Below are 14143 nucleotides of genomic sequence, written 5' to 3'. Positions count from 1 at the left end.
TCCATCATATGTCGTCTCCCCAACTTACCTCTGAGGGCTTTGAGGGTCCCATGGCGTTGTGAGCGTAGAGTGTAAACAAGTACTGTGTGGCTGGCGTAAGTGTCTCTATCGTCGCCTCAGTCTCGTGGCCTCCCACCGTCACCTCAACCTCTTGTTCTTGCTGCTGTTGCTGCTGTATCTGCAGCGTCTGCTGCTGCTGCGGTGGGGGCTGCTGTTGCTGCTGTTGCTGCTGTTGTTGTTGCCAGTCTGCGGGAAAACCACGGCTTTGGTGGGTGTAGCTATTAGTTGACGTAGCGATCGTTTGCTCACGTGGCTATTGCGTATAATAGTCTGATACACAAATAAACGTATAATGACCATGAATGGTATACAATACCAACAAGATGAATTATGAATATGTGCAACATCTGGGTATGTTTATTTGTAGACCTTTCGCCATACAGTGTCTTTATCAATACTAATTCAAGTACACAAGGGGAAAACTGTGGAACTAAATACAAAAGACGAGGTAATCATTCCCTGACCATTAGAGCTGGAGAAGAGCACCGTAGTCTTGAAGAATCTGGAGATCCTGATTCATCAAGTTCTACAGTCCTCCCATTATGTTCTTGAATTTGTATTGATAAAGCCAATGAATAGTGATACCTAGGTGTTGCACATGTGTCTAATTCTTCATCGAAAAGTGCAATAAACGATAATTGCTGTTTCAGATGAACCCACATGAAAACATAACAGAATGTAATAGGAGTACCGAATATTTCTGCTTCCCATTAAAGCCCTTCAATCTGACAGATGATATTAATTTGAAACTTCAGTATAGAAGAAGGCCCCACATATACAGCACCTGTTTTTTGGTTTTCCACGTTTTCCTTGGCTGTCAACTGAGCCATTGTTCTGTCCTCCAGTGGAACATAATGAACAATGGCTCAGCTTGAAGCCAACAAAAATGTGAAATACCGACAAAGTGGTGTACCTGGGAGGACTTCTTGTACCGTTCTCGTCTTACCATCTACTGCATTTTCTCAATGTGGGTTCCTTTGTACCCTAGCTTACTATACTTAACTGATATCCTTTCCAGGTGTTAACTATCTCTAGATAGAGAATCTTCTATTTCTAGATTATTGCTGCATCTAGAGAATGTCTCTCTCTCTCTCTCTCTCTAGATGAAAATAAAGTCACATTACCGTTGATCGAAAAAGATCAATACTTTTTCCAGACTTGATAATGGTCCAATAGGACCTAAACAACGCCTAGTTTCAATCAAAATTCGTAGGATAGTTAGGAAGACGTTTCTTAATCTGTCCCCTGGGTAGTCAAATTATTCAAAGTATTTAATATAGAAAATTCACAGTACCGTGACAGGAAAAAAATTACTAAGAACCTGGACTTGGAAGAGGATCCTTATAACGACATTTCGCTCCTTCCTGGACCATTATCAAGTGATAAAGGGTATGGTGATACCGACAAGAAGTAGAAAAAGACTTATGCACAATTCAGGACATTTATTAGAGGAAATATTTCGCCACGAGTGGTTTCTGAATAAGTCACTCGTCGCGAAACGTTTAGAACATTTATTAAAGGAAACGTTTTGCTAAGAGTGGCTTCTTCATAAGTGTCTTTTTCCACCTGGACCACTGTAAAGTGACTTGACTTGACAGTCGCGCAGAAAGGAGCGAAACGTCATTACAAGGTTCGTCTCCTAACTGACGGATTATAGTGATTTTTTTAAGTACCCTCGCGTCTAGAATTTCCTGTCACTGTTGCCGCTTTGGTAAGGTTAAGTCTCACTCAGTAACGAAGTACAAACAGCAACTAACGAGGATAAAGGTAAATACATATCCTCAATTAAATGCTGCTTTTTATTCTGCGTTACTAGTTTTCTCTCGTCTTGCGTTCTAATTCCTCTGTTATTCCTCGCTCCTATGTTTCCTTTATCTTTCGGTTATGTCCTTGTGTTTCTTGCTCTCCCATCCCTTCGTTATCTTACTCTCCTGTCCCTTAGTGATCATGCTTTCATATGTCCCTTGGTATTTTTTGTTCTTATTTCCTTTATTATATTTTGTTCCTATTTCTCTGTTATCCTTCGGTCCTTTTCCTTAACAATCATGCGTTTCTGTTCCCCTTGTTACCTTGCAATCATGTTCCCCTTTTTTCTTGCGTTCTTGTTCCCCTGTTATCTTGCTTTCCGGTTCCCCTGTTATCTTCCGTTCCTGTTCCACTGTTATTTTGCGATTCCAATCCCTTGTTATCTTAAATTTCTCTTCGTCTGTTACCTTTGCTTTGCTGTTCTCCTGTTATCATGTATTCCTATTCCTGTGTTACCTTACATTCTTATTCCCTTGTTATCTGACGTTCCGTTTCCTCCTCCCCCTCCACCTGTTATCTTGCTTTCTTACTCCTCCGTTATCTCCTCGCTTCCCCTCTCCCCACACCCATTATTTGACCTGGATTTTATTGTTTCTGTGTGTATTTTTTCGAAATACATGATTCAATTTTAAGATAAAGTACTTTTCAAACGCCCTTGGCCATTTCGGATTTTTTTCCTTGAACGCTTCTTGCAACATATAATTGTTAACAAAAAGTTCTTACTCTCTTTAAGTATTTAAATGAACGTGTTTAGCATGTATTGTGCGGCAGTTTATCAAGATGTAAGATTATTTATGACAGATTACCAGTGTGTGAGAGGTGATACATTTCGGCTATATAAGCACGTGCTGTTTTCTTCCGTTTTCTCGATATTTTCTTGAGTTGTGTAGTGTGTTGGGAATGACTGTGTTGGTACTCTTGTCCTATCGTGTTGACATCACTCCGTTATCAGCATTCATGGATCCTCTTCATTATTGAATTTGCTTCCTTCCCCTTCCTTCTCTCTCTCTCTCTCTCTCTCTCTCTCTCTCTCTCTCTCTCTCTCTCTCTCTCTCTTCCGCTAGGTCGCTACCATGTCTCTCCTTTTATATTTCTTGGTGTTAAATTCGCCCAGGACTCAAGTCTGGCTAACCAGTGTCACCAAAACGATTCATAAATGCTACCTTTACTCACACTAAAACAGCACATCAAATCCAAAAGTCGCTTGTATTCACTTTGATCTAACTTCTGTCTGCCGCCCCTGCTTACACTCGCATCATCGCTGTAGTTACCTAATATTGCCCGTACCAGTACCCGTCTACCCCTTTACCCATCTGTCCTTACACACGTCTTGATGATTATCTTGCATGAACCGAAACAAGATTTTCTTTTCAGTTCACTGATTAGTTGTAAATTATTTAAACCACAGTAGTGTGAATTTTGTTCTTCATCTCTATGTATAACTAAAAATTATTTCTACACCGATATCGAACAAAAGTAATTAATGAACCTTGCACATACCTCCCAGACGTGTGTACCGGAGGGTGTACTTGGTGATAGGTGAGTTGCCGTCTTGAGGCACCTCCCAAGCCAGGCGCACGTGTCGAGAACCTTTGTCCACCACATGCAGAGACCGTGGCAAATCTGGAGGCTCTGTGGTACGGGTACTGGAGATTACAACGTGTAAAGGACACGGATTGAGGTTCTGTGGTGGGGGTACTGGAGATTATAGCGTGTAGGGGCATGCATTGATGCTCTGTGGTGGGGGTACTGGAGATTATAGCGTGTAGGGAAACGGATGAAGATTGTGGTGCGATAATTAGAGATTACCAAGTAAATAGAATAGGTATGGAGGCTCTGTGGTAGGGGAATTAAAGAGTACAATTTGTAATGGTCAGGTCTGCAAGCTCTGTAGTGTATGTGATGGGGGTTGCAACATGAAGAGGGCGTGATCATATTTTCTGTAGTGGGAGAAATAGAAGTTACAACATAAATGAGGTTGTGTATTGTTTCTTTGGTTGGGGAATTAGAGGCTGCAACATAAAGGGGTTTGTGTATTGTTTCTGAGGAAGGAAAATTGGAGGTTGCAACATATAGGTAAGACGTCTGTAGATTTTGTGGCCTGGGACTTGGAGATGACAATTAAAAACAGAGTTGGTCTGGAGGAGAATTAACGCTGGGGTTCCAGAATACATTATCTTAATATTTTTGCATATCTCGATGACATAATTGAAAATGTTATAAAAATACTGGGCTATTGGGTTTTTTACTTAATTCTCAAACTGAGAATTGGAAGTTAAATTCTCGGAAAATGCTGTTTGGCTTGGTGTAAATGGTATGGTAGAATAGGACAGTTGTAGAATAGGACATTTGCTGACAGTTCACGATATTTATTAAAACATTTCACCACGAGTAGCGTTGTCAGGACTGATGAAATCACTCGTGGCGAAACGTTTCCCTTAAAAAAAAAGAAGTCCTAAATTATACACAAGTGTTCTTTTCCCCGATTTTCTGTTTTGAGTTGAGTATTACGTGAAAGAGTGGTGGTGTGGGGAGCGTGCAGCAGGTAGGTGGTGACGCTGAGGAGGAGTGTCAGGGACTGATGCTGCAGTGAAGAAGGATTAGAAGTTTTGTTGTTATTCCTCTCACACCCACGTCCACCCATGCTTAAACCCACGCCCTCCCATACGCACCTGAACCCACGCCCTTTACACTCACGCCCCAGGACCCATACTAAAACCCTCTTCCACTCACAGACTCCCCACACAGACTTCATTCTATGCCCACATCCTTGCCCATGCCCGCCCACTAATCACCTTGCACCAGGAGGGTGACGGTGGTGGAGGCGTGACCATGATCGTTGTTAGCGGTACAAACATACTGACCACCATCCTCTGGTATGACACTCGTGATCATCAACTCCAGAATACGCTCCTCCTCGCCCACGCCCGCACGCCCGCCCACGCCGCCCGCAGTGGTCTCTCGCAGTTCGTGCCTGGCGACACAGGGAACTACAAGAAACTGCTAGGGATTACAAGAAACTCCTAGGGATTACAAGAAACCTTTTCAAAAATAATTTAGAGATTTCCTGTAGGTTCACATCCTTCAATATAATAACTGAGTCAAGTGACGGAAATATTCAGGGAGGTTACGTAAATTCTCAAAGTTAAAAAAAAGATGAATTTTTAACATTGTTAATTAAAACAGGTATTTTTGGTTCAGATTAGAAACTGATAAAAAATTCTGAGCATTAGCATGGTTAAAGCCGGGATTTTTTTTAGAGTAAATTGAAAATAAGTGACTAAATATTCCAGGCATTAGAAATATATTATATGTTATATGTTATGTTTATAAGTATATCTAAAGTTATCTTGATAACTGTATATTAACATGGAAATATTAACATGGAAATATTAACATGGAAATATTAACATGGAAATATTAACATGGAAATATTAACATGGAAATATTAACATGGAAATATTAACATGGAAATATTAACATGGAAATATTAACATGGAAATATTAACATGGAAATATTAACATGGAAATATTAACATGGAAATATTAACATGGAAATATTAACATGGAAATATTAACATGGAAATATTAACATGGAAATATTAACATGGAAATATTAACATGGAAATATTAACATGGAAATATTAACATGGAAATATTAACATGGAAATATTAACATGGAAATATTAACATGGAAATATTAACATGGAAATATTAACATGGAAATATTAACATGGAAATATTAACATGGAAATATTAACATGGAAATATTAACATGGAAATATTAACATGGAAATATTAACATGGAAATATTAACATGGAAATATTAACATGGAAATATTAACATGGAAATATTAACATGGAAATATTAACATGGAAATATTAACATGGAAATATTAACATGGAAATATTAACATGGAAATATTAACATGGAAATATTAACATGGAAATATTAACATGGAAATATTAACATGGAAATATTAACATGGAAATATTAACATGGAAATATTAACATGGAAATATTAACATGGAAATATTAACATGGAAATATTAACATGGAAATATTAACATGGAAATATTAACATGGAAATATTAACATGGAAATATTAACATGGAAATATTAACATGGAAATATTAACATGGAAATATTAACATGGAAATATTAACATGGAAATATGCGATAGAGTACTGTTGAGATGGATTGGGACTCAGTATCATTATGTGGTCTTGATATTCTGTCTCAGGTTATTATGGAAGACGTGTGTTTGAGTGTGTGTGTGTGTGTGTGTGTGTGTGTGTGTGTGTGTATGAGTGTGTGTACTCACCTAGTTGTACTCACCTAGTTGAGGTTGCGGGGGTCGAGTCAGAGCTCCTGGCCCCGCCTCTTCACTGATCGCTACTAGGTCACTCTCCCTGAGCCGTGAGCTTTATCATACCTCTGCTTAAAGCTATGTATGGATCCTGCCTCCACTACATCGCTTCCCAAACTATTCCACTTACTGACTACTCTGTGGCTGAAGAAATACTTCCTAACATCCCTGTGATTCATCTGTGTCTTCAGCTTCCAACTGTGTCCCCTTGTTACTGTGTCCAATCTCTGGAACATCCTGTCTTTGTCCACCTTGTCAATTCCTCTCATTATTTTGTATGTCGTTATCATGTCCCCCCTATCTCTCCTGTCCTCCAGTGTCGTCAGGTTGATTTCCCTTAACCTCCCCTCGTAGGACATACTTCTTAGCTCTGGGACTAGTCTTGTTGCAAACCTTTGCACTTTCTCTAGTTTCTTTACGTGCTTGGCTAGGTGTGGGTTCCAAACTGGTGCCGCATACTCCAATATGGGCCTAACGTACACGGTGTACAGGGTCCTGAATGAATCCTTATTAAGATGTCGGAATGCTGTTCTGAGGTTTGCTAGGCGCCCATATGCTGCAGCAGTTATTTGGTTGATGTGCGCTTCAGGAGATGTGCCTGGTGTTATACTCACTCCAAGATCTTTTTCCTTGAGTGAGGTTTGTAGTCTCTGGCCCCCTAGACTGTACTCCGTCTGCGGTCTTCTTTGCCCTTCCCAATCTTCATGACTTTGCACTTGGTGGGATTGAACTCCAGGAGCCAATTGCTGGACCAGGTCTGCAGCCTGTCCAGATCTCTTTGTAGTTCTGCCTGGTCTTCGATCGAGTGAATTCTTCTCATCAACTTCACGTCATCTGCAAACAGGGACACCTCAGAGTCTATTCCTTCCGTCATGTCGTTCACAAATACCAGAAACAGCTCTGGTCCTAGGACTGACCCCTGTGGGGCCCCACTGGTCACAGGTGCCCACTCTGACACCTCGCCACGTACCATGACTCGCTGCTGTCTTCCTGACAAGTATTCCCTGATCCATTGTAGTGCCTTCCCTGTTATCCCTGCTTGGTCCTCCAGTTTTTGCACCAATCTCTTGTGTGGAACTGTGTGTGTGTGTGTGTGTGTGTGTGTGTGTGTGTGTGTGTGTGTGTGTGCGTGTACTCACCTAGTTGTACAAACCTAGTTGAGGTTGCGGGGGTCGAGTCCGAGCTCCTGGCCCCGCCTCTTCACTGATCGCTACTAGGTCACTCTCCCTGAGCCGTGAGCTTTATCATACCTCTGCTTAAAGCTATGTATGGATCCTGCCTCCACTACATCGCTTCCCAAACTATTCCACTTACTGACTACTCTGTGGCTGAAGAAATACTTCCTAACATCCCTGTGATTCATCTGTGTCTTCAGCTTCCAACTGTGTCCCCTTGTTACTGTGTCCAATCTCTGGAACATCCTGTCTTTGTCCACCTTGTCAATTCCTCTCAGTATTTTGTATGTTGTTATCATGTCCCCCCTATCTCTCCTGTCCTCCAGTGTCGTCAGGTTGATTTCCCTTAACCTCTCCTCGTAGGACATACCTCTTAGCTCTGGGACTAGTCTTGTTGCAAACCTTTGCACTTTCTCTAGTTTCTTCACGTGCTTGGCTAGGTGTGGGTTCCAAACTGGTGCCGCATACTCCAATATGGGCCTAACATACACGGTGTACAGGGTCCTGAATGATTCCTTATTAAGATGTCGGAATGCTGTTCTGAGGTTTGCTAGGCGCCCATATGCTGCAGCAGTTATTTGGTTGATGTGCGCTTCAGGAGATGTGCCTGGTGTTATACTCACCCCAAGATCTTTTTCCTTGAGTGAGGTTTGTAGTCTCTGACCCCCTAGACTGTACTCCGTCTGCGGCCTTCTTTGCCCTTCCCCAATCTTCATGACTTTGCACTTGGTGGGATTGAACTCCAGGAGCCAATTGCTGGACCAGGTCTGCAGCCTGTCCAGATCCCTTTGTAGTTCTGCCTGGTCTTCGATCGAGTGTATTCTTCTCATCAACTTCACGTCATCTGCAAACAGGGACACCTCAGAGTCTATTCCTTCCGTCATGTCGTTCACAAATACCAGAAACAGCACTGGTCCTAGGACTGACCCCTGCGGGACCCCGCTGGTCACAGGTGCCCACTCTGACACCTCGCCACGTACCATGACTCGCTGCTGTCTTCCTGACAAGTATTCCCTGATCCATTGTAGTGCCTTCCCTGTTATCCCTGCTTGGTCCTCCAGTTTTTGCACCAATCTCTTGTGTGGAACTGTGTCAAACGCCTTCTTGCAGTCCAAGAAAATGCAATCCACCCACCCCTCTCTCTCTTGTCTTACTGCTGTCACCATGTCATAGAACTCCAGTAGGTTTGTGACACAGGATTTCCCGTCCCTGAAACCATGTTGGCTGCTGTTGATGAGATCATTCCTTTCTAGGTGTTGCACCACTCTTCTCCTGATAATCTTCTCCATGATTTTGCATACTATACATGTCAGTGACACTGGTCTGTAGTTTAATGCTTCATGTCTGTCTCCTTTTTTAAAGATTGGGACTACATTTGCTGTCTTCCATGCCTCAGGCAATCTCCCTGTTTCGATAGATATATTGAATATTGTTGTTAGGGGTACACATAGCGCCTCTGCTCCCTCTCTCAATACCCATGGGGAGATGTTATCTGGCCCCATTGCCTTTGAGGTATCTAGCTCACTCAGAAGCCTCTTCACTTCTTCCTCGGTTGTGTGCACTGTGTCCAGCACTTGGTGGTGTGCCCCACCTCTCCGTCTTTCTGGAGTCCCTTCTGTCTCCTCTGTGAACACTTCTTTGAATCTCTTGTTGAGTTCTTCACATACTTCACGGTCATTTCTTGTTGTCTCTCCTCCTTCCTTCCTTAGCCTGATTACCTGGTCCTTGACTGTTGTTTTCCTCCTGATGTGGCTGTACAACAGTTTCGGGTCAGATTTGGCTTTCGCTGCTATGTCATTTTCATATTGTCTTTGGGCCTCCCTTCTTATCTGTGCATATTCGTTTCTGGCTCTACGACTGTTCTCCATATTCTCCTGGGTCCTTTGCCTTCTATATTTCTTCCATTCCCTAGCACACTTGGTTTTTGCCTCCCTGCACCTTTGGATAAACCATGGGCTCATCCTGGCTTTTTCATTAATCCTGTTACCCTTGGGTACAAACCTCTCCTCAGCCTCCTTGCATTTTGTTGCTACATATTCCATCATCTCATTAACTGGCTTCCCTGCCAGTTCTCTGTCCCACTGAACCCCGTTCAGGTAGTTCCTCATTCCTGTGTAGTCCCCTTTCTTGTAGTTTGGCTTCATTCGTCCTGGCCTTCCTGCTTCTCCCTCCACTTGTAGCTCTACTGTGTATTCGAAGCTTAAAACCACATGGTCACTGGCCCCAAGGGGTCTTTCATATGTGATGTCCTCGATATCTGCACTACTGAAGGTGAATACTAAGTCCAGCCTTGCTGGTTGTGTGTGTGTGTGTGTGTGTGTGTATGTATGTATGTGTGTGTGTGTGTATGTGTGTGTGTGTGTGTGTGTGTGTGTGTGTGTGTGTATGTGTGTGTGTGTGTGTGTGTGTGTGTGTGTGTGTGTGTGTGTGTGTGTGTGTGTGTGTGTGTGTGTGTGCGTGTACTCACCTAGTTGTACTCACCTAGTTGAGGTTGCGGGGGTCGAGTCCGAGCTCCTGGCCCCGCCTCTTCACTGATCGCTACTAGGTCACTCTCCCTGAGCCGTGAGCTTTATCATACCTCTGCTTAAAGCTATGTATGGATCCTGCCTCCAGTACATCGCTTCCCAAACTATTCCACTTACTGACTACTCTGTGGCTGAAGAAATACTTCCTAACATCCCTGTGATTCATCTGTGTCTTCAGCTTCCAACTGTGTCCCCTTGTTACTGTGTCCAATCTCTGGAACATCCTGTCTTTGTCCACCTTGTCAATTCCTCTCAGTATTTTGTATGTCGTTATCATGTCCCCCCTATCTCTCCTGTCCTCCAGTGTCGTCAGGTTGATTTCCCTTAACCTCTCCTCGTAGGACATACCTCTTAGCTCTGGGACTAGTCTTGTTGCAAACCTTTGCACTTTCTCTAGTTTCTTTACGTGCTTGGCTAGGTGTGGGTTCCAAACTGGTGCCGCATACTCCAATATGGGCCTAACGTATACGGTGTACAGGGTCCTGAACGATTCCTTATTAAGATGTCGGAATGCTGTTCTGAGGTTTGCTAGGCGCCCATATGCTGCAGCAGTTATTTGGTTGATGTGCGCTTCAGGAGATGTGCCTGGTGTTATACTCACCCCAAGATCTTTTTCCTTGAGTGAGGTTTGTAGTCTCTTACCCCCTAGACTGTACTCCGTCTGCGGCCTTCTTTGCCCTTCCCCAATCTTCATGACTTTGCACTTGGTGGGATTGAACTCCAGGAGCCAATTGCTGGACCAGGTCTGCAGCCTGTCCAGATCCCTTTGTAGTTCTGCCTGGTCTTCGATCGAGTGTATTCTTCTCATCAACTTCACGTCATCTGCAAACAGGGACACCTCAGAGTCTATTCCTTCCGTCATGTCGTTCACAAATACCAGAAACAGCACTGGTCCTAGGACTGACCCCTGCGGGACCCCGCTGGTCACAGGTGCCCACTCTGACACCTCGCCACGTACCATGACTCGCTGCCGTCTTCCTGACAAGTATTCCCTGATCCATTGTAGTGCCTTCCCTGTTATCCCTGCTTGGTCCTCCAGTTTTTGCACCAATCTCTTGTGTGGAACTGTGTCAAACGCCTTCTTGCAGTCCAAGAAAATGCAATCCACCCACCCCTCTCTCTCTTGTCTTACTGCTGTCACCATGTCATAGAACTCCAGTAGGTTTGTGACACAGGATTTCCCGTCCCTGAAACCATGCTGGCTGCTGTTGATGAGATCATTCCTTTCTAGGTGTTCCACCACTCTTCTCCTGATAATCTTCTCCATGATTTTGCATACTATACATGTCAGTGACACTGGTCTGTGGTTTAATGCTTCATGTCTGTCGTGTGTGTGTATGTGTGTGTGTGTGTATGTGTGTGTGTGTGTGTGTGTGTGTGTGTGTATGTGTGTGTGTGTGTGTGTGTGTGTGTGTGTGTATGTGTGTGTGTGTGTATGTGTGTGTGTGTGTGTGTATGTGTGTGTGCGTGTGTGTGTATGTGTGTGTGTGTGTGTTTGTTTGTGTGTGTGTTTGTCTGCATGTTTACTTGGTTTTACATGATAGTCTTTAATATTTAAATGTAGATACTTTTATTATTCTTCAGAAAAAATGTGTTTAATGGGGGTTAGGAGTGCTGGAAAAGAGAGAGAGAGAGAGAGAGAGAGAGAGAGAGAGAGAGAGAGAGAGAAAGAGAGAGAGAGAGAGAGACAGAGAGAGAGAGAGAGAGAGAGAGAGAGAGAGAGAGAGAGAGAGAGAGAGAGAAAGACTGACTCCTTACCTGTAAGACTCTGAGGGAGTGATGACTCTACCATCCTTGTGCCAGGAGACCTTCATGGGCTGGTCCCCTGTGACTGGGCATCGCAGCACAGCGTGACCCCCTGTACCCACACTCACGTTGGTACCCCTCAGGTTGAACCTAGGAGGAGCTGCAATGATGGAGGGAGAGTGAGTTTATTGAACAAGCTTCGATACAAGCTTGTGGCTACCTTATGCTATATATAAGTTAATTAGTTTGTGAGAAAAAAGTTATCGATGTTTTCCTCTCACAATCTCACACTGAATTATGCCTAGTTGATAAAGCTGATAAATTAGCCAAAGGCAGAAGATGAGTGAATCTTTAGTTTATCTTTGTCATGCATTAGAAATGATTCTAGGAGACAAGTAAGTAACGAATCTCAGTATCACAGGAAAATAGTTAGAAGCCTGAATTGATCTATAATTCTTTATTATATGAACGCAGAAGAGCACATTTACGGAGCAAGTTGTAATGTAAACAGATTGACTGATGTTTGTAGTAGCCAGGCATAGGCTTTATTACATGCATTTTCGATAGTTTGACAGATATGCAGATAATGATTAAACTAAATGTAAAGTCAGTGGGCAGCCTTACGTTTAGTCTCCTGAACAGTATGTGCTTGATTGTCAACTTACTGAGGAATATAGAGATAGACAGTACAATAACTTGAGTGATATGTCATGGTATCTGATGTAAGGAGATATCGGACATTTTAAGCAATTAAAACACACACACACACACACACAAACACACACACACACATAAACACAAACACATCAATACAAACACATCAACACAAACACACACACACACACACACACACACACACACACACACACACACACACACACACACACACACACACACACACACTATAGACCAGTGTCACTGACTTGTATTATTATGCAAAGTCATGGAGAACATTATCAGGAGGAGAGTGGTGGAGCATCTGGAAGGAAACAAGAGTATAAACGACAAGAAGCATGGATTCATGGAAGGCAAATCCCATGTCACAAGCCTTCTGGAGTTTTATTATAAAGTAACAGAAGTAAGACACGAGAGAGAGGGGTGGGTTGATTGCATTTTCTTGGACTGCAAGAAGGCCTTCGACAAAGTTCCTCAGCAAGAGGATCAGGTGCATGTAACAGGAAGGGCATTGCAATGGATCAGAGAACACCTGACAGGGAGGAAACAACGAGTCATGGTACGTGATGAGGTATCACAGTGGGCACCTGTGACGAGAGGGGTGCCACAGGGGTCGGTCCTAGGGCCAGTGATATTTTTGGTATATGTGTCCCTGTTCGCAGACGATGTGAAGTTAATGAGGAGAATAAATTCAGATGAGGATCAGACAGGATTTCAAAGAGACCTGGACAGGCTGGACACCTGGTCCAACAATTGGCTTCTGGAATTTAATCCCGCCAAATGCAAAGATCATGAAGATCGGGGAAAGGCAAAGAAGACCGCATACAGAGTATAGGCTAGGTGGCCAAAGACTGCAAACCTCTCTCAAGGAGAAAGATCTTGGGATGAGTATAACACCGAGCACGTCTCAAGAAGCACACATCAACCAAATAACTGCTGCAGCATATGGGCGCCTGGCAAACCTGAGAATAGCATTCTGATACCTTAGTAAGGAATCGTTTAAGACACTGTACACCGTGTACGTCAGGCCCATACTGGAGTATGCAGCAACAGTTTGGAACCCACACCAGGTCAAGCACGTCAAGAAATTAGGGAAAGTGCAAAGGTTTGTGACAAGGTTAGCTCCAGAACTAAGGGGAATGTCCTATGAAGAAAGGTTAAGGGAAATCGGCCAGACAACACTTGAAGACAGGAGGGTTAGAGGAGACATGATAACGACATACAAAATACTGCGTAGAATAGACAAGGTGGACAGATACCGGATGTTCCAGAGAAGGGACACAGAAACAAAGGGTCACACTTGGAAGTTGAAGACTCAGATGAATCAATGGGATGTTAGGAAGTATTTCTTCAGTCATAGAGTAGTCAGGAAGTGGAATGATCTGGCAAGTGATGTAGTGGAGGGAGGGACCATACATAGTTTTAAGACGAGGTATGATAAAGCTCATGGAGCAGGGAGAGAGAGGACCTAGTAGCGACCAATGAAGATGTGGAGACAGGAGCTGAGTCTCGACCCCTGCAACCACAATTAGGCGAGTACACACACACACACACACACACACACACACACACACACACACACACACACACACACCTCGGGGCCAGGAGCTCGGACTCGACCCCCGCAACCTCAACTAGGTGAGTACACACACACACCTGTGACGAGCGGGGTCCCACAGGGGTCGGTCCTAGGACCAGTGCTATTTTTGGTATATGTGAACGACATGACGGAAGGGTTAGACTCAGAAGTGTCCCTGTTTGCAGATGATGTGAAGTTAATGAGGAG

At 43.4% G+C, this 14143-nt stretch overlaps 1 protein-coding gene across 1 annotated transcript in view; it reads right to left on the bottom strand.

The window, feature by feature from the left end:
• The window catches only part of LOC128690178 (cell adhesion molecule Dscam2-like), a 485658-nt gene that overhangs the window by 131883 nt on the left and 339632 nt on the right, over positions 1-14143 (bottom strand). The window contains exons 17-20 of the mRNA XM_070089455.1: positions 11695-11842; positions 4662-4840; positions 3367-3498; positions 29-246 (exon numbers count right to left, since the gene is read on the bottom strand). Of these exons, the coding sequence (XP_069945556.1) occupies positions 29-246; positions 3367-3498; positions 4662-4840; positions 11695-11842 (677 nt within the window). The remainder of the gene's footprint in view (positions 1-28; positions 247-3366; positions 3499-4661; positions 4841-11694; positions 11843-14143) is intronic.

This window comes from Cherax quadricarinatus, chromosome 2, assembly GCF_038502225.1.
Source record: "Cherax quadricarinatus isolate ZL_2023a chromosome 2, ASM3850222v1, whole genome shotgun sequence".
In the NCBI taxonomy this organism is placed as follows: domain Eukaryota; kingdom Metazoa; phylum Arthropoda; class Malacostraca; order Decapoda; family Parastacidae; genus Cherax; species Cherax quadricarinatus.
Note: the sequence above shows the minus strand (reverse complement) of the source record. Positions and strands in the feature narration are given on the sequence as shown.